At 40.7% G+C, this 20,462-nt stretch overlaps 2 protein-coding genes across 6 annotated transcripts in view; one reads left to right on the top strand and one right to left on the bottom strand.

Moving 5' to 3' along the window:
• The window catches only part of LIN9 (lin-9 DREAM MuvB core complex component), a 45,708-nt gene extending 26,712 nt beyond the window's left edge, over positions 1–18,996 (top strand). For 4 of the 5 annotated variants that reach the window (XM_075749372.1, XM_075749370.1, XM_075749374.1 and 1 more), the window contains 10 exons: positions 665–798; positions 1,766–1,885; positions 2,063–2,164; positions 7,031–7,111; positions 11,149–11,274; positions 11,643–11,825; positions 11,932–12,029; positions 13,317–16,188; positions 16,627–16,742; positions 18,583–18,996. In XM_075749372.1, the coding sequence (XP_075605487.1) occupies positions 665–798; positions 1,766–1,885; positions 2,063–2,164; positions 7,031–7,111; positions 11,149–11,274; positions 11,643–11,825; positions 11,932–12,029; positions 13,317–13,422 (950 nt within the window). In that variant the 3' untranslated portion in view covers positions 13,423–16,188; positions 16,627–16,742; positions 18,583–18,996. The remainder of the gene's footprint in view (positions 1–664; positions 799–1,765; positions 1,886–2,062; positions 2,165–7,030; positions 7,112–11,148; positions 11,275–11,642; positions 11,826–11,931; positions 12,030–13,316; positions 16,189–16,626; positions 16,743–18,582) is intronic. The other variant, XM_075749371.1, reaches the window with a different exon arrangement.
• On the bottom strand, positions 13,370–18,187 carry MIXL1 (Mix paired-like homeobox). The gene is made up of 3 exons (XM_075749380.1): positions 17,618–18,187; positions 17,032–17,536; positions 13,370–13,499 (listed from the first exon to the last, which is right to left on the bottom strand). Exons 1-2 carry the CDS (start codon positions 17,948–17,950, stop codon positions 17,099–17,101), a joined length of 771 nt encoding a protein of 256 aa, XP_075605495.1. The 5' UTR covers positions 17,951–18,187; the 3' UTR covers positions 13,370–13,499; positions 17,032–17,098.
• Positions 18,997–20,462: the final 1,466 nt, after the last annotated feature.

Raw genomic sequence — 20,462 nt, 5'->3', positions numbered from 1 at the left:
TTACTGAAAAAACTTACACATAACTGAGGAAGGAATATTGTTTAAAAACATTCCACAAGTTTTGTCTGATTTTATAAAAACTTGAATTCCTCCATCCTGTCTGTCTGTGATCCAGATGCTTTTCACTTAAGCATGGTATATCCCACTCAAGGCACTACTGTTCATTGCTTTTTGCATTCTTCAGTAATACTGCCCTTAATTCTTGCTGAAGAGCAAGGATGCTGCACAATACCTCCTCTCCTCGCTCTCCTAGAGCTGTATCCTTGAGCTGCATTCCTCATTGTCTTTTGCTAAATATGTAGTCATCAGTGAAAGTGATCAAAGAGAAATGATATGCAAAATCATCCAAAAATTGACTGTTGCCTGTAAAATCTGTCTGTCAGAAGGTATTGGGTATGAAAAAGTGTTTTATTTAGACATAAGCATAGTGCTAAGGATTAGATTTGGGAAATACCTGCCTTGCAAAGATAAATTCGACAAAAATTTGGGCAATATTTTTATCACATGCAATTCTTTTTCTGGGTGGGTTGGGTTTTTTTTCCATTTATTCTGTGGGTTTTAAATATACAAATGAAGGGGTACTTGCAAAAGATGTATTAGGTCTGTTTTTGTCAGTGGTATCAGAACATTATAATGTTTGGTTTGTTGTTTGGTTTTTTTTAAGCACGCTTGCGAGGTGTCCATGATGGACTATTCACTGGACAAATAGACGCTGTAGACACTCTTAACGCTACATACAGAGTGACTTTTGACAGGGCAGGTCTTGGAACACACACAGTCCCAGATTATGAAGTTCTTGTAAGTATTAATGACACATTCTTAAAATAGCTATAATAAAGTAAAAATCTACAATTGTATGCTTTAATTTAAAAGACAAAAAGTAAAAATTTTACATCCAGGTGGTATTGTCATAAAGTAGAAACAAGCATAACAGATGCATGGGAAGTTCCAGGGGAGTGAGCTTCTACTGTCTATGGTTTTACAGAACAGGACAACCCTCTATGATAAAAACATAATGGCTCAGGCTGGAATAATTTACTAGACCTACTATTCTAGGTTATTATAATAGCCTGAGTTTAAGATGAAGAAATATAATGAGTAGTGTAAGATCTGCTATGGGATCCTGGCAGGATTTGCAGGAAGTGTTCAAGAAAACCTGTCTCTTCATAATTTGCCAAAGCCTGGAAGGGCCTGTGGTAGTTGCAGGCAAGGATTATGAGTTGATTGAACCTCATTTTGAAACTTCTTATGATAATGAAGCTACCTGTGGGGATGTTGCTTTGGCCAAACAGTTCGGGCTTATTTCCTAGCTCATAGGCTTTTATGAGCTCCAGGAATTGTTCCTGCCAAACAGTCTGACCTAGACTGCAGCTTTTCAGAGGACCTCATGTTCTTTTGTATCTTTTGTAGCACTGAATTTACGAAAGGCCCATCATTTGTCTAGTTTCTGTTGTGATCAGAGGCTCCAAACTCAGATGAACTCCTGTTCAGTCATGATTTATCCAACTTGCCAATAAAATTTTTGGAAATATTCTTGCAGGTTTTATTTGATGTGATGCCGTAACACACAAACTCCAGCAATGGAATATGATTTTGAAGCTCCTGCTAGCTCAAAAGCAAAACGTTAATCTTTTAACATTGTTGGGTTGGGATGTGGATGGACATGGCTAGTCCAGATTCCAGAAATAAATTAAGTATTCCAAAAGGTGTGTAAAATTAATTCATCTGACAGCTGAAGTATATCCTTCCTTTTCCTGTGTTGCAGAGTAATGAGCCTCATGAAACCATGCCAATTGCTGCCTTTGGACAGAAACAACGGCCTTCAAGGTTCTTTATGACCCCTCCCCGATTGCATTATACACCTTCACTCCAGTCTCCAATTACAGTAAGTTACTTTTTTGTTCATGTAATATTAATCATGGAAATATTTTCTGATACATATTGAAGCTGTTACTGTAAACCGTTTTTGAGATTAGTTTTCTGAGGTTATTCAGTGAGATAAAAATCTTAGCAAATCCCTCTAAAAATAAGCTATTAAATTAAATGTTCTTTCTTTTTATAGGACAGTGATCCTTTATTAGGACAATCTTCGTGGAAAAGCAAAATTTCAGGCACAGATAGTGAAACACTAGGAGGCTTTCCAGTCGAATTCCTCATTCAAGTGGTAAGTGTTAACTGCAACTCTTAATTTTGTTGTGTATTGTCCTTTTGTGTTTGTTCTGCCAATTCTTGTGCAGTTAAGTGACCTTCTGTTGATTTATGACAGATATGGTGATATCCAAATTCACTTTTGAAAAGATGTTAATAATTGTTTTTATCCTGCCCCTTCTTAATTTTCTTACTTGTTCATAAGCTTTGAAATATGTAGCCCTTCAGACCGCAGGAGGGGCTTGTATCTCCAAAAGTGTGTCTACCACTTGGCCTGAAAAAAAGATATCATTTCTATCTGCAAACTTTGTATTATGTTAAGACTTTTTTTTATTATTTAAAATATTCTTGCATTGCACAAAGAACACTTGCCCATGTGCATTATCATATATTGTATAATACTGTATTTTATGTTATGTAATGTCCTACCCTCTTGGAGAAGAAAAGCAGCACTCTTTTCCTTGAAAGCAAACATAAATGTTATAGATAAGAAAACTATGTTTTGTCTTCATCTTTATGAAATAATTCCTCAGTGATTTTTGTACACCAGTTCAGAAGAGCAGAGAGTAGTGTTAGGAAACTGAGCTACACTGAATATCAAAACTCATCGAAGCAAGTTACTCTTCACGATGATGGAAGAATGTAATTGCTCATGTTGGTTTAGCTTAAGATCTGTGAATTCTTTAACAATGAAAGCTGTTTTGAACATGCTAAAGGAGATTGGAATGATTTGTGTTTAAAATGCTAAGAACTGAGAAATAACGTCGCTAAACACTTCTCAGATTTTAAAGTGTATGGAACTGGTCAAAAGAATCAAGTTGTGTCTGTAGTTCATATGGGCCACTAATATTTTGGCCGTTCAACTTAATGAATTTTATTTGACAGAATGATCTATTCAGTTTTTTAGGGGAAACTTACTGTATGAAGCTAATTTTGAAAACGGTGACTTGGCATCTAGCTTAGCGAAGAAAATTTAAAATAGATGTAGTTGCTAGAAGATTAATTATGTTAAAAATCGAAATACACAAAAGATCTTTGTTTATGTTGCTAAGCTATCTGCAGCTATCCTGCTTGAGTCGCTGACTGTGATCAATGAAACTGGGTAACTAAGGTGTATTGAGCTTTACAACTATTTAGTGTGTCAAGTTGATCTGTTTATGATATCGTTTCTGTATTATAAATCTGAAAATGTGGGGTTTCTCAGTCATACTTGGTGGTGTATTATTACTCATTATAAGGAAATCTGAGTTCTAAAACTACAGGCTTCTTGCTTGTATTACAGATGGTGGTGTTTTACAAAGATCCTGCATTAATATGTAGTTTTGCTTGAAGATTGTCAAAAGATTTTGAACAAAATCAAGCCACAGATTTTTAGCATTTGTTATGTGATCAACTTAATACTTTATCCATGGTTTTAATAGAGAATTGCAAGTCTAAAAAAAGAAATATTGAAGGACTGGGACCTTATTTTTAAGCCTAGCATCTTAACCATTTTAAGCATCAACTTTTTTATTAGAAGTTTAAGGCTGGAACTGAAACTTGGTGTTGTGAAATACGTGAGACTGGTGAATACTGACTGTTGATTGCACTGCATTCACCAGTCCAGGTGCATTTTTATGTTAACGGTGACCGTTAAAGATGTTCTGGCTTTTCTTATACACTGCTACAGCAAAAAGGTCAAAGCCCTCGGTCTGATTTAATGGTGATTCAGGAAGTAAATTATTAGAAAATGTTTGACTCAAAACTTTCTGGAGAACTATTGCCAGGCAATTATTAATGATACCATGAATAAAGAATTTCATAGGAAATTCATTTTCAAAGGAAAACTTTATTTTGGACAAAACATGCTGCACACCTTGAATAAGGTTTCAACCCAGCCCCTTTTACAGGTTCTGAAATTAATTTGGAACAAAAGGAAGTGTAGCCAAAATCACATGCAGACACTGACAAATAAACATTAGGGATATTCTGTTTATGTATAACTTGGATTCTAAGCAAACATTGGCCTTGTGACAACTATTTTAATCATAGTTCTGTGCTGGTGAGTCTTAGTTTTTCTAAATCTCTATATTAATTTCTACGTGTTTACATTTTGGCATCGGAGACTGCTATTCTTTCTGGTTTATATTGTGGACAAACATGTGTATTAGGAGAAGAATGGCTCAAAAATTAACGTTATTATACTAAGAATAAAGTCAACAGTAAACAAGTAAAAAAAAAAATTTAAAAAGTCTTTAGTGCTTACATGCAATATGTAATGTATCATTAAATATTTCATAGGCTATACTGCAGTTCAAAATCAATAGATTACATTCTAAACAGTATTAAAATTTGGAGGATGTTTTTCCCAGCACTCAGCTACAGTGTGCTGCTTTCCCCCCCTTCGTTGTTTTGGGGGAAAAAAAATGAAATTAGGAAGCAAACAATTCTAGGACAACCAAGATTGTTTGCAGGGTTGCTGCGTGTCCAGTAGAGGGAGTATGTTAATACAGCACGTCCAGAAAAGTGAATTGGTATCTTCATAATTGCTACAGAAAAAGGAGAGATCTTCTGAACTTAAATGCAGGGAGAAAAAACTGAAAATGCGTATTAGATTTTTTACTATTTTCTACTTCTGAAAATTTTGAAAATATTCTGTAGTAAGTTATTGCTTTGAAATGCTTGTGTTATAAATATTCTTTTGACTAAAATATGAAATCTGAAGTACAAATCTAAACACACTGGTTGGATTGTTCATCTCTTTTAATGTGGAAAAGCATTGTACTAAAAACTTGTTTCCAGTTTATTGAGAATGATAAATTATAACAGTAAACAGGATGAGTTGCACTGAAAATAGAGCTGTTAGGCAAGACTTTCTCAAGGAGAATAGAGCTGAAATGAGCTAAAGCATTCACTGACAATACTGGCAAATGAAAATGGAAGTCTATTTATTAAAATATACCAATGAGAGAAAGTTGGTAGGCATCATAGATACAGTGAAAGGTCATAGTTTCTTGTAGAAAGAATCAGATTATCTTGATCACTGGAGTATATCTGGGAATAGGATGAATATAACATAAAACCTAAGCTCGTGATCTGGAGAACTAGGACCCTGCATCCTCAAATATGTCTGGACATCAAAGTAGAAGTTAAGCGTCAAATACCTTGCAAGTTTTGGGGACAGATAATATATTCTGCATTAAGTTGCAGACTCACCAGGTTTGTGAAGGAGACGGACTTAGACATGTTAGGCAGTTGCCGGATAGTGATGACAGCAGAGCTTGATGAGTAAGTTTTTGGCAGGAGTGGCAGGTGGTGTACAGTGCTTTCCTTCCTCCCAGGTGTTTTTTTGCCAACATGAGCATTTGTGTGGTGTGTTAGAAACTAGATCAAAGAGATAATCCAGCTCACAAGTAACATTTTAAAAATTTTCTTTCTTTCATTTTCTGAATTTATTGTTTTGTCATTATCAGTTCCCTGACTGGGTTAGCTGCAAAAGTGCAAGTACTGGCTCAGCACGGGCATTGGGGAACAGCACAAGGACAGAAAAGAGCAGTTAGAATTAGAAGAGTGATAACCTCTGCAGTATTGTCTCTCTGTGTCTGACCATGGCTTGCCATCTGTTCGTAAGATGCATCTGGCAAAGTATTTGTGGTAGAAAGAGAGAAGTATTGATGCCGGTTTACAGGTCTGTCACTTGGAATACTGGTACAGGCTTCCTGTTGTCACACTCAGGAAAGATGGCAGGGAATGGAAAAAAGCTACAGAAAGGGCCACAAAAGTTGAGGAGATCAAGAGCCTTTGATGGGAGAGGAGAGTAGAAAGGCTTGGGTTGTGATTAGTCTAGTGACAGAACAGTGGAGAAGAGACACTCCTACTGTCTCTGAATAAACAGTGATAAACACAAGGAGGGAGAACCTATATTTAGCTGAAAAACAGCTTTGGCAGAACAAATTACTATGAAGTGAACAAGAATGCATTTAACATGGAAATTCCGAGAAGATTCGTAATTAACTGAAGGAGATCCTGGAAAAATTTTCCATTAGGATTTGTAAGGGCAAGAAACCTGGCTGCGTTAACACTGAACTTGAAAATCAACAAAGGGGATTATATATAAGCACAGATGTATGTTGAACTAGGAGTTCCTATTTCTCCCAGTTCCGTGTTCTGCTACTAGGATGCAGTTAACCCCTTTGAAATTTATAATACCCGAAATCTCGGCTCTGTTTACATCAGTAATAAAACTGTTGCTGGTTGTAGTGGAGCTGGGATTTCTCTTGGAGCCCTAGAGAGTATGAATAGTTTTAGGAGTGATGTGTGCGTTGAGAGGACTCCCAGTGATTTCCACTTCAGCCTGCTGCGTCCCAAGGGCAGCAGAAACAGGGTATTCCCGTTACGAAAGAGGGAAATGGAAAGCCCAGAGTTGTTTTGTATAGAATAGATCCAATCTCTATGCTGCAGGAGTGTACACAAAAGGCTGGTGCTCAGTCAAGAGCACGGCTGAGAACTGTGTGGAAAAAAGGTATGGTAAGGTGAGTGATATTAATTGTAGTAGGTGATGATAACACCCTTTGCTTTCCTTCAGGCTGCAAAAAAAAAAGAAGATTCTTGATTTTTCAGCCTCTAGGTGGCCATAGATTATATTAGCCTTCCTATAGGGAATTCCAGCTGATGGATTTTAGCATTCTCCAATCTAGGGCACTTGAAAATGCTTTCAAAATCTCTGGAAAATCCATCATTTAATTTTAGTTAGTTTTTATTTCTCCATCTTAACTTGATGAACAACTGAGAAATGTGTTTTAAAATGATGAAAGAAACACACATTTTATTATCTTGAATTTCTACAGCATTTCAAAACTGCTTTAAGGACCTATTCATTCTAAAAATAGTTCCTTTGTTTTAGACCAGGTTATCGAAAATCCTTATGATCAAGAAGGAACACATCAAACAATTGAGAGAGATGAATACAGAAGCAGAAAAGCTGGTGAGAATGTTCTCTTTTCAATTCTTAATACAGGATATGCTTTAACAGCTAATGCAAATAGATACAATTAAAACTAGAGTCTAGATAAAAGCTGTATTTTATCGCTTTCCATAATGTGAATTTTTTTATTATTTTTTTTAAGGATGAGTCAGAGAGGTCAGTTGTTTCAAATATGATTCTCCTTTGAAAGCATTATGCTTTGGAAATCAATTAATACTAGCATTGGGATAGCATATGTCATTTGACACGTAAAGTAAGGAAATACTAAGTACTTTGAGAATCTTGGGTACAAGTTTATATGGTAAGACATTCATCGTAATTTTATTTTGCAGATGGTAGGTACTTAATTATTTAGCTTTCTGGCTAAAACAATAACTCAGTTCAGAGATTTTCTATATAAAGCTCTGAGTGCCCTTGACTGGCATTTAAAATTACAATACCAGAGCAGCTACAGCATAATTAGCAGCAGCAGAATAGTTTTTCTTGCTAGGTTTTATCTAATCATCAGTCAGTAAATCAAAATGATAAGAATGCCTCTTCTACCACCCATGGCTATCAATCAACTTGAAAGCGGAAAGCTATCAGTCTCAACCTTCTGCTAGCGTCCATTCAGACAGTTGTCTCTACAGCGTACAGACAGAAGGGTAAAGGTTTGTGGAGAGGAAGAGAGGTCCTTTTTATTTCTTGAAACCAAAAAGCTGTTGGGGTTTTTTTTCTTCATGTAAGATATTTGAATGTTGAAGGATTTGATTTATTGTGGTAAGATTTCCCTCTTTGTCCCTTCAGTGATCACGTGCACATGTGTGTTCTGTTATTCTGCTTCCTACTGCCCCATCCCTGTGTGTCTGTAATTTTGTTCTTTTGTGCTGTGATGCTGCTCTTCAAAACCTTGTTATCATTTCAGTTATTACATTATTTTTTCCTGTGCATCAAATGTTTTGTCTTCTAATTTTTGCATACTAATAATTAAAATAGATGCAAAAAGAAGCAAGATTAAAACATACCATTGCAACCTGTAACTCTGCTACTGAAAAATTACCAACTCTTCTTAGAACAAACTAAAAACCTTTGGTTTTACTGAGATAATAGTACTTTTTTTTGCATAGATAAGGAAATCCATAGGAGTGACTATGACCTAGGAATGCCTTCCTCTGACAAGAATCCAGATATTAACATGTCATTCAGCTACTAAGTCATAAAAACTGTATTGTTATTTTCTTGACATTCTTATGCCACAAAATTGAAAGAGCAAAAAAGCAACAGGGAAGAAGGGGATCTAGAAAGAAACATTACGGTTTATGTATTTTAGCTCAGTTGTAGCGTAGATAAAGACTTTGAGATACTTTTGAAATTCTTCTCTTGCACTGTTTCTTTTGTAAACCAGCAATCATAAAGCAACCTCTGTTACTATTCGAGGCTGTCCTGATAAAAATAGAGCACGTGATACCTTTCTATTGGGTCGTATTCTTAGCCTGTCTTCTAATCCGCTTTGTTCCTTGGCAATCCCAACTGCATTGGTGCTGCTGACTATATGCTGTTTCTCCTTTAAAAGGTATTTTCTTTGAACAACAATCTTTTTCCGGCACCAATCCACTCAACCATCAATATCATACCTGAACATGAATAAAATAGAATCCTTTGAGTTCATTCAGGTATAGTTTAATTGTCAGACTTTGATAATAATTCATACAATTGTGATTTAATAATTGTTAGAGTAATACCATTGTTTGGTTTAAAGCAATCCCTTTATGGAGATTTTTTTTTTTAATGACTGATCCAATATAGAAATAAACGGAACTGACCAAAATCAGAACTGGTACTGTATGTAGTCCATTATTATCTGGCAATAATAAATTTACATGAGGCAGGGCATATCTTCAGAGGAGCTATTAATACATACAACTGTACATTTTCTATTTCATTTTTCTGAAAGGACGGCTTATTAATAGCTAAGCATCTTGACATCACTATACTAGTCTTGGTTGCAGACTATAAACAAGTTACCATGTATGTAAACCAGTAAACACTTTTCTGATAGTCATTTGCATAAACAAATCTAACTAAAAAGGATGGTTAGTTCATTTTTTTCACTTGACCTGCAATAAAGACAAGGTAAAGGCGATGCTGGTCGTTCCAGAGAAGCATGTAGATGCTCAGTGAAAGAGATGTTATCTGCTTCCATCTACAAAAAAATGGATGGCTTTCAGTCTGCCAGTTCAGCTGTTTGTCAGCATTTCCAGATCTTGGATTGCTCCCGCATCAGAAATAGCGCTGGTGCTGAGAAATATTTCTTTTGTCGTCACTAGCATAGAGTGCCCTTACCCTTTCCTCTCTGATGGGGAATTCACAATTGTCTGCAGCTTTCACAGCTAACCTGGAGTAGTCTGGGCTGCTCTAGTGGGGCTGGTCACTGAAGAAGGTCTGAAAGTTACCATTTTTTCCCCTAGGTTCCAGAGCTGCAGGAAGTATGTCAAATTTATGCTGGTTTCCAGTTTGCTCGTAGGTGAATTCTGAAGTTATTGTGTTAGTTTAAAGCCCTATTAATTTGGTATTCAGACTTGTAAATCTGTGGACAGCGTTTCAACAGTTGTCACAAGCAGGTACCTGAGGAAGCATTATTAATGGGGAACTTTGATAACTGAAACCTTGATTTTGAGTTTTTGATCCGGATCCTCCTGATCCAGGAGGCTCTTGACTTTGCAATTTGCTTTATCTCGCGGTGTGAAATCTATAGTGCTGTGGTTTAACCCGGCTGGCAGCTAGAACAACCACGAGCTGTTTGCTCGCTTCCCCCTCCCCCCCCACTCCCAGTGGGATGGGGGAGAGAATTGAAAAGGGAGAAAAAAAAAGAAAATTAAAACTCGTGGGTTGAGATAAAGACAGCTTAATAGGACAGAAAAAGAAGAGAATAATAACACACAAAACAGGTGATACACAGCACAATTTCACACCACCCAAAGCTGATGTTCAGCTAGTTCCTGAGCTGTGCTGCCTCCTAGCCAACCCCCCAGTTCTATCCTGAGCATGGTGTCATATGGTATGGAATATCCCTTTGGCCAGTTTGGGGCAGCTGGCCTGGCTGTGTCCTCTCCCAGCTTCTTGGGAACCCCTCAGCTTCTCATTGGCAGGGCAGTACGAGAAGCTGAAAAGTCCCTGATTGCTTGGCAACAACTAAAAACATCAGTGTGTTATCAACATTATTCTCATCCTAAATCCAAACCACAGCACTATGCCACCTGCTAGGAAGAAAATGAACTCTATCCTAGCCAAAACCAGGGCATATAGCTACAGGTTTTACTGTATGAGGTACCTGTATCTCATACTTGTGGCTGAGGAGCAGTGGAAATACATCCAGCTTATCTTGCAAGAGGCTATTTGTGGAGGAAATTTTATAATATACTGTATGTTTTGTTTCAGTTTTGTAAATATCACCCAAACAGTGTTGAGACACATATAAGAAAAAAGTACTGTATTCTGGTGTTTATTTTTTGTGGAAAATTGTGCTTACCCAAAATACTTCTGTTACCAAATACAAGCTCTAGTAACTTTCTTCTTTGGCATAACTGTTAGCTGTAACAGAAGGTACGTAGCACTGAGTCATTCCTCAAGTGACCACTAATTTGCCAGATAACTGTCCATTCCATCCTAGAGCAGAGGTGATTGTGGCCATATTGTCCTGTACTGTTCTCCTACTGACATGATAGCTTTCTGTTCATGGAGTAGAGAGAAGCCATACTCAATTACGCGAGAAATAAGCAGGTTAGACTGCAGTCGTCTTCTGTAGCGTTTACCACCACAGATCATCATAGCACTTTATGACATGGTAGTTACTACATGGTAGTTACTACACAGTTGTCACTTGGAGTTTTAAGTAGTGATACTACATTTTAATGTTTTGTATTTTAACATTTTTCTATTAAACACTGGGATTTCAAATATCTCAGTATTATCTTCAAGTAAAAATCCCTTTTAATGAGTTCAAAAGATATAAATGTACAGTATTGCATTAACTTTAATATGCTTTGTCTTTTCCACAGAAATCCTATTCTATGCCAATAGGCATTGAGTTTCAGAGGAGATACGCAACTATTGTTCTAGATCTAGAACAACTAAACAAAGACTTAAATAAAGTTTTGCATAAAGTTCAACAGTATTGCTATGAGGTAAGATGTTGCTGGAATCTGTATGTACTTACTGGTTTTGCTTAACTGAAGTACAAAAAAAAAAATAAAATCAGAATTTCCTGGGAATAGGGTATAGGTGGGGGTCACCTTGAGATGAAACTAGTAGTAGCTGTATTGGATTCCTTCTCTGTCTCTGCCTTTGTCTCTGTTTCTTTTACCAGAACTCAGACACTTTGGCTGATGCCAGTGGCCAGTTTTGAAATAGACATACATGTATATAAATGAAGAAAAAACCCCGTGTACTATATATACCCATGAACTCTCTTTGAAATCATTTGTCATTTCACACATACACCAAATGCAAAAGAGATTTTTATTCTTAATTTCTCTTTGTTATATCCATGCAGCTTGCTCCTGACCAAGGCCTCCAGCCTGCTGACCAACCGACAGATCTGAGGCGTAGGTGTGAAGAGGAGGCTCAGGAGATCGTTAGGCAAGCAAATTCCTCCACAACAGGACAGCTTTGTGTTGAGAGTGAAAATTTAACCGATCTTATCTCTAGACTTACGGCGATATTACTGCAAATTAAGGTAAAATGTTTGAAAAAATAGTTTCTCCCATGAAATACATAGTATTAAAGCACTCTGTTTCTTTGTGCTGAACTGTGAGAACATTTTCTGTTTTCTTCTCCTACAGTGTCTAGCAGAAGGAGGTGATCTGAATTCCTTTGAATTTAAATCACTAACAGATTCATTAAATGACATTAAGAATTCAATAGACTCTTCAAATATCAGGTATTACTTTTTGAATATTTAATTCTTAATTACGCATTTTGTGCCAGCAAGCAATTCTTACTGTATTTTAGAGGTGAACATTGGTTATAATTAAGGGGTTTAATCTGGTAACTTTTACTTACAGGAATGGTCCTGTTTAAAAGGGAGCTTCTTAAAGGGAGTGTGAAATTAGCAGTTTTCTGTTTGAACCTATCAGTGAAGTGACCTGATTTAAAAAGAAAAGAAAAAAAAAAGTGCTAAATTGATGCAGCAACAACTAGACTTTCTTGCTCTTCAGTCATTTATGGCAACTAATATGAAATCCCACTAGTAAATGCATTGTAAGTTCTTTAAACCACAGAACAGTGCAACTTCAGTATTCTTTTTGCATAGCCACTCAACCTCTTATCTGTGAATATCAAAAGCTAGCATATGAGACAATTATAGCTTCTGACCAGCTTCCCTTAGCAGTATTTTAAACCAAGAACCAGAAGAAGAGCCATATTGTGCCAGATCAAAGGCCCATCTTGTCTAGATGGGCCATTTTTCAACAGCTGTCACAAGCAGGTACCTGAGGAAGCATTATAAAAATAGCAAGAATGTGGTGATACTTGTCTGGAGTACCTGCAGCCTCCAGAAATTTGTCACCAGGATTTTTTTTTTTTATAATTATAATGATGCTAAATTATGTAATTTAGAAAATATACCTAAAAGCTGAGTATTTCCTTATACCCTCCATACTGGTATTGCTACATAATAATGGGAGGCTGCACACATGAATTTTTTTTTTATTCCCCCCGTCAAGATAGTAGGATGGCCTTTTGATTTAAAAATAGTTGTTGAGAAATGCTGGTTTATAGCATTTTTTCATTAGTAAAAACAAAAATAAATCCCAAACATTAGTGAAACTTCTCTATAATCAACACTGCAAATTGCACATTGGAATGGGTTCAACTAAAGGTTGATGTACACTGCAAAGAAGGTGATGATGTTTCCATTTCACTGTACTTTATCTGGGGTATTTTAGCATCTCTTCATAGTATTTTTATTTCAGTAACTCTGGTCATGTTAAAGTCGTCTTTAAAGCACCCAAGTCAGTAACTCTTGATTTTCACTTAATAGCTCCATGAAATAGCATTTGCACAATGTCTATCAAGTATAGTTGCATTAGTATGTACCAATCTCTGACTCATCTGAATTTTTGTACTGGCTATGTTCGTAGCTTGACTTTCGCTATAGAAATATTCAGACACAACTCTTAAATATGAGGTTTAACGCTTTTTTTTCCTTCTTCTTTTCTTCCTGTAGTTGTTTTCAGAATAACGTTGAGATCCATGTTGCACATATTCAGAGTGGTCTGAGCCAGATGGGGAACTTACATGCTTTTGCAGCTAATAACACCAACAGAGACTGAAAATTTCCTTTCAAGTGTACAGCAAGTAGTTCTGGAAAAATCCTCTTCCTTTATATAGGCTTCACCAAATATCCTACCTGCCAGAAGATAAGGGAAAACAAAACCTCTCAGAAAAGACCCTTTTAAATATATTCTATCTGCTTCTTCAGAATACCAGCATTACTGGCCAGCGTTACGTTAGATTTCTCCATTTGTTATTCACATACAGTAGTTTTGCTAACTGGTAATCTCTTAGTAATTGCATTTATTATAATAAACTTGAAGACCTACTTACATGTAATTTGAACTTAAGTTTTTTTTAAAAGTTCAGATGAATTCTGCAAGCCTCTTGCTGTTGGGCTCTCCTGGTATGTTAGAAGTGAGGGAAGAGGAAATGGCTAGAATTAGTAGCCACACAGTGGGTCTTTGTTATGTAAAGCTACGCTTCTGTGTAGGTATTGAGAGTTGCCATTTCAGCCCTCGGGTAGCCTGGTGACAGGGCAGGCTGAGTGTTCCTGACCCTGCGAAGCAGCAGCAGCAGGATACAGACAGCAAACAGAAGCTGTAAATTTGAGGATGTCGGGCAGGTCTATCGATCAGTCAGTGTCTTGTTGGAACTTTTAATTTATCGTAACTTATAGAAGGAGTCTAATGAAGGAATATAAAAATGTAACCGGTAACTTTCCGGAAAGAGATTGGTTATGGCTTTTTCCCTTCACACGGGGCAAAAGAAGTGCTTTAGTTGGTATTTTATATAAATGACTGGTTAAACATATTGTTTTTCCAAATTTTTGTTTGTTTTGCACAACTTTTAAATTAGATGACTGGTTATCCGATGATACCCAACATATATAAATATGAAGATTTTTATAACTAAAGATAACCAGTGAGGTAAACTGCAAAAATAAAAAAGTGACAACCTGCCTATGAGTACCTTTTGGAATGTTAATCTTGTAAAAAGTGTGTATTGGTTTGTTTAAATAGTCTTGTAAAGCTTCTGTGTAATGAATTGTTTCCAGATATGAATTTTCAGAGATAGCTGTAGAGATGGTTTTGATTCTTTTAGATGCCTCATTAAATGAGGTCTTTTATATGTTAATGTATAAAGAATATGTAAACAGGATTATTTTCAATTTTAAAATTTTGTATAGTTTAAAGATGCTTCTGTATTCTGTGTTGGTATTGTGCCACTGCAAAAGTTTAGTGCAGAGTTTATATTTAGCTAAACTTGTTCTGTTAATTAAGAGAAATGCATAAATCTTTTATTCTCAATGAAATTTGTAACTCTGAATAAATTGACCTATGAGAGTTGATATATTTCACAAAAATGCAAACTTTTTTGCAGATGGTCTCAGGTCATTTTTTTAAGAGAAGCTAATTTAATTGCTGAAAATGAAATGTTATGAGGCCAAGGTGAGTACCTGTTTTAAAAGGTATTTAAAAACTTTACAAGGGATATTTAAAAAAATAATGCTAAACACTAATTTTTGCCAAGTTACCCATGGAAATTTACCTCTCCTAACATGATAGAACGTTGTAGTGGTCCCTGCAATTGCTTTTGTAATTTTTGTAACCTGTTATTTTGTGGTGTTACCATCTGTTTGGCAAAGACAACAGAAAGGGTCTCTCCCACCACACTTTTCATTTCAACAGAGAACGGTGCCAAATCCTAACTGAAGGCACGTAGGTTTAGTCAGACCTTTCTTCTGAGTTTTCCCCCCCTCGTGTAGCACACTGGACTTGCTCACTGCCAGGTGAGCTGGGTGCTGGTGCTAGCACCACGAAACGGCAAGGACTGCCTTTTCCTCGCTGGCTTACTGCACCAGCCTCTGTAATCCCTTACGGCTCTGTCGGGACGGCTTGCGTATTCACACATTAAGCTTTTGCAGGACAGGACTTCCCAATAGGAAACACCGGGCAGTCGTGGAGGCTAGCTTTGCCCTGTGGATAAGCAAGCACCCCAAAGTGAGGGAGAGGCACCGGTAGGTGCCGCTACCAAGACTGGTATGCAGCAAAGAGGATTTGGGAACCTGCTTTTCATGAGAGACTCCTTCCTTACTGGATACAGAACACATTGTAATAACCACCACGCTCCAGTCTTAACTCTTATTCTGTAAGTATGGTTTTTACATGTGGATTCTTAAACGTGCTCTTTCCAACATCTTTTGTGTTGACGTGGGTTTTTTTAATCATTTCAGGGTAATGTAAAATACTAGGAAGATACATAACTTGTGATAAAAGTAACCGTGTACTTTCACATGTCGTTTGGCCAACACATACAGGCAATGTGAATATCTGCATTGCTTCTCTTCAAGAGGCTGCATTTCCCCTTGATTACTGATGTGTTGAGTCAGAGCTAATGTTCTTGAGTTTCTGCCGAATGTGGCCTGAACACAGTAGGAATCTCAGGAACTCACCGCAGCTACTGTAACTGAAGTCTGCAGGAGTGCAACAAGTTAGTTTGGTTTCTTACAGTCAGTAAACTTGAATTCACCCTGCACCCCCAAGAAACGATTGTTTCATTTTCTGTCTCCTCATATAAGTATTTCTTATCTTCTGGGGTCTTCCCAGCCTCTAATGCAAGAGCTCCATAGGCACCAAAGTCCACTTGGGGCAGATGGCATCTGATTTTGTTCGGTTCGCTGTTTTTTGCTTCATGATTTTGTTGGGGTTTTTTTCTTCAAGGACAGCTGTTTTCAGGAGGGAGAATATTAATCAGCAATCCTGCTCTGCCCCTTACCCTTACAAGCCTGCAGTTCAACCACGGTTCAGATCTTGCAAGCACAGGTATGTTACAGGGTGACACAGAGGCATTTTAGCCTTCCTTAATCAATTGAATTACAGGAGAGGCTTCTGCTACTAATAATTTTGGTGTTCTCAGTGCAGAGCCATTCAGCCCACTACCGATCCTGGGAAGAGCTTCTGCTAGTCACCAGTATTCAAATTCAAAGCTAAAGCGCCTTTACGGTGTTCACAAAATACTCCTGCCTTTCTGTAGTTTAACGTTCACAAAATACTCCTGCCTTTCTGTAGTTTAGCGTTAACTGTGGCTTAAGCAGCAGCACTGAGAGGTTTGTCTGAGCAAGACAATGATTTGAGGGTTTGGGTTTTGTATCGCTTGGGCCATAAATTTGCGTTTTCCCTCAGGGATCGGGGTGGTTGTTTAAAGCAGACTAGAAGAAATACAGAGACGGTTTAAGGCAGTTTTTGTAACCTGTCCTTCAGGTCCCTGAGGTCTCTTACTCACACCTGAACCACCGTCGTGGCTCTCCAGGCCCTGGGAAGAGGAACCTGCAGCTGGGATTTCTGCCACCTCTCTTCTCTACGCCATGTCAGCTAAGGTAAGAAACCCTGTCCCTGGTACACACACAAGTACAGCAAAAATGTAAACTTTTATTATTTTTTTTCTCTGTCAAAAAATCCTGACAGACCATCCCACTCTTCTACTTTTCTAAGACCAGCGCCCATCCCCAAAACACAGTGGATTTGGTTAGCTTTTTGGCTGAAGAAGGTTAAATAGGGATACAAAATGTGCTAATGGCAATTATTAAATACAATGTAAAAAGACGCCATCAGCTGATGGCGCTGACCCGTATCTTTCTTAAATAAATAGGTAAAATCAGTTACTACCGGATAAAGTGCAACAGTCGCAGAGCAGGGGTGAGGTAGCGCGGTAGGTGACTGCTCCCCGCAGTCCTCAGAGGGCTCGGAAGGCGCCCAGGGCGTTTTCCTCCCACTCCGAGCCCGATTCCGAGTAGCCGCTGGTGTCCTCGGCGTCCGACACGGGCGAGTACTGCCCACAGAAGGCCCGGGCCGGCGGGTAGGGCACGGCCGGAGGCGGCCCCGCGAAGGAGGCGGCCTCGGCCCCGCCGGGCTGGCTGGGCGGGAAGCCCTCAAAGCCGGGGCCGGGGGGGAAGGCGGCGGCCTGCGGCCACTCGTAGGGAGCCGAGCTCTCCTCCTTGATCTGCACGATCTGGGCCACGCCGGAGAGGGCGTAGCGGGGCCGCTCCGGGGCGCGCAGGGTGGCGAAGCGGGGTGGCGGCGGGTAGCCCGGCGGCGGGGGCGGCTCGGCGGGGCCGGGGCGGGGCGGTCCCCGCTGGCGGCGGGACTTGGCGCGCCGGTTCTGGAACCAGACCTGGGGAGAGAGGGCGGCGGTCAGGGCGGCCGGGGCCGGGGCCAGCCCCGGAGCGGTGCGGCGCGGCCCGGCGCCCCTCACCTGGATGCGGGATTCGGGGATCTGCGTGGCGTCGGCCAGCTTCTCCCGCAGGTAGATGTCGGGGTACATGGTGTCCTGGAAGACCAGCTCTAGCGTCTCCAGCTGCGCCGCCGTGAAGCTGGTCCGCTTCCGACGCTGCGAGGCCGCCGGCGCCCCCTCCGACGGCTCCGCCGTCGCCCCCCCGACCCGGCCCGCCGGCAGCCGGTCCCGCTCTGCTGGGGGAAGCGTCCTGAGGGCGGTCGAGGCCGGGCCGGGCCCGCCGCCCCCCGCCCACCTGCCCGCGGGAAAGGCGGGCGGCTCCGCCAGGGGCTCCCCGAAGCGCAGCGCGGCCATGGCAGCGGGCGAGGAGGGGGCCCAGGCCGTCCCGCCGCCCTTTATAGCCGGGGAGGGGGCTCGGCAGGGGCGGGGGTTCGAAGGGAGGCGGCACGGCCCCCGTGGGGAAGGTGGGCGCGGAGGTCCGGGCACCCCGCCGAGCCGCCTGGCCCCGCACCCTAGGCTTGCTGGTGGGGTGCCCGCTTGGGCTGTCCCCCGCCTTGCTCGGCCCAGAGGCCTCGGCGCCAGCCGGGGTGCATGATGGCTGGTGGCCCGCGACCCCCTGCACAAGATATGGGCAGCAAAGGGGAGAGCGGAGCGGGGTTTGCATCCGCCTTCTGTGGGCAAAACAAGTTGATGCTGGGATGGGAGGTTGGCACTCCAAATGGGGCCCAGTCCCGCAGCTGGGTTATGTCTGACACAACATCTGGGCTGATATGGTTATGGTTGCTGCTTGCGTGGAGGCTGGTGTTTTCCAGCAGCTGTCCGCTTTGGCGAGTGAGGGATCTCGCATGGTGCGAGACTCAAAGTAAACAAAAGTTATCTCTTCCCCCTGCCACAGCTGCTGTCTTTGCAGTGCTTTGCTGCGAGCTGTGCGGCCAGCGTATGGCCTCCTGCTGTGCCTGCTGCAAAAACATCTCTTTCTTTTTAAGATGCAAGTTAAATGTACCTGGAGAGCCCCAGCAGCTCAGACGGGGCAGAGACAGGCGCTGGTGTCATCACCTTTTGCACCCACTTGCCTCCGTGCTCCTGCTCGCACAGCCCAGGCACTTCTGTGAGAACTGTTTCCTGACTGGAGAAGTCTCACCCTGAAACGTTGCCTGCACGCTCCAACAGGCGATGCCAGACCATCACCAAGGTGCTTTTAAAAAGGGTTTGCCCTCGTTTTGCTTTACAGGACCATCTCCGATGAAAAGTGACTTTGTGTGAAAGAATGGCATTTTGATTGTCGACAGCCGCTTTTGGAAGTTTTTTGTTTGTAAAGTGTTTGTACCTTTTGTGCTTCTGCACATGCAGTGATCTCCGTGCTTTCATTAATAAAATTTCTAGGTCATTTGTTCCTGAAATCATGGGGTTTAGTCTGCAAACAGTGGTCAGAAACACCAGACTTGTACAGCATTCTTAATTAGCAGTGTAATGAGAGGGCACAGTGGTGAGAGAGGTCACATGTGAGTGGTGATCCAGAAAACATCAACAGCTGTGTATTAGGAGTTTTTTTAATAAAATGTTTGGTACTCTCTGCAGGTACTGTGCAGATTTAGAAGATGCCACAGGTGGCACCAAAATGGAATTACTCGATACTACATTTACATGATGAGTATTTTCCTCTATTTGACACCAAATAACATTTGCCGAAAAACATAAACAGAGATTTCTTGCCTGTATAATGCAGGACAGAGATGTGACATCCTTTAGGTTTCTGAAGGTTTAATCCTGCTTTGAGTTACGCCCTTAGCGGGGCATTGACTTTAGTTTCTAGGATTTGGTTAAGGTGGATTTAGTATGCCAGACAGAGCGGATTTTTCAGGGAAATGTGTTTTTTCACGCACGTACATATGTTTTTCTCTCAGCAGCAGCAGCCCAGGCTCAAGTAGCTGCTGGCAACCACTGGCCACCACAGTTCACCCCCATCCTGCTGCTTTCCCTTTAGGTGAGTGTGTTGCTAAGCCATGTGCGAGTCTACACAGTGTGATCAGGGAACTAATCCAAGTTAAATTAAGTGTGCAGTAACAGCAGTTGTTCGGGGCTTTTTATCCAGCTCCAGGATTCCCCATCCACCAGCAGCCCCTGGGATGGCCGTACAAGTGAGAGGGCACTGTCAGGTGGAGCAGGAGGGAAATGAGGGGATCCCATCTGGGGGTGCTTCTGGGACTGCTGACACCTGCATCTGGTGCTGAGCTAGAAGAGGACAAAGCGGAGACAGACTGCCTAGGAGCGTGGTGGTTTTCAGTGTCAGACTTCCCCTTAAGATAACTGCTTTGGCGATGTATATTGAATACGTGCTCGGGGAAGAATGAGTACTGGGAGCTAATAGACCTATTCCCAACTCATAAATTTGGAAATGGGCTGGCTCTTTGATCTCTGACTGCTGTGACATCCTTTGGGCCAAAAGCCTTCTTGGTTCCCTTGCGCTTTGCGGTATCGGAGGTGTTCCAGTAACTGTCTCGTAACAGCAAACCTGCATCCCCTGATGGGTAAATGACTGGGGATGTTTCCCAGGCCTGAAAGCTTTCATTAGGAGACTTAGATATAACATTTATAAAAGTCCACTGTGTTATGGTGGAAGAAAGATAACTTCTACATACTAAATTTTGTTTGCAGAAGATCTCATATAACGAGTGCTGTTTGCACGCTGGTTCTGCGATACAGAACAGGAAGGCTGTGTTTTGCAGCTGTATACAACAGGGTAGGTACGTCTGTGTTACCGTGGCTAAATCGTACAGGAAGAACAGTCAGTGTCCTTACTGCAGCCCAGGATTACACACCCAGGCTTCAGGGTGTGCAGCTGGCACACAGTCACTGAGTTACCTGT

The sequence above is a fragment of the Balearica regulorum genome, chromosome 3, assembly GCF_011004875.1.
Source record: "Balearica regulorum gibbericeps isolate bBalReg1 chromosome 3, bBalReg1.pri, whole genome shotgun sequence".
NCBI lineage: Eukaryota > Metazoa > Chordata > Aves > Gruiformes > Gruidae > Balearica > Balearica regulorum.
The sequence above is the reverse complement of the archived record's forward strand: the minus strand, read 5'-3'. Positions and strand labels throughout refer to the sequence as shown.

Coding starts and splice junctions, on each gene's coding strand:
- MIXL1 (XM_075749380.1), bottom strand. CDS start 17,950: ATGGCCGCGCTGCGCTTCGGGGAGCCCCTGGCGGAGCCGCCCGCCTTT. Junction 17,537..17,617: donor TCCCCGAATCCCGCATCCAG/GTGAGGGGCGCC, acceptor CTCTCTCCCCAG/GTCTGGTTCCAGAACCGGCG.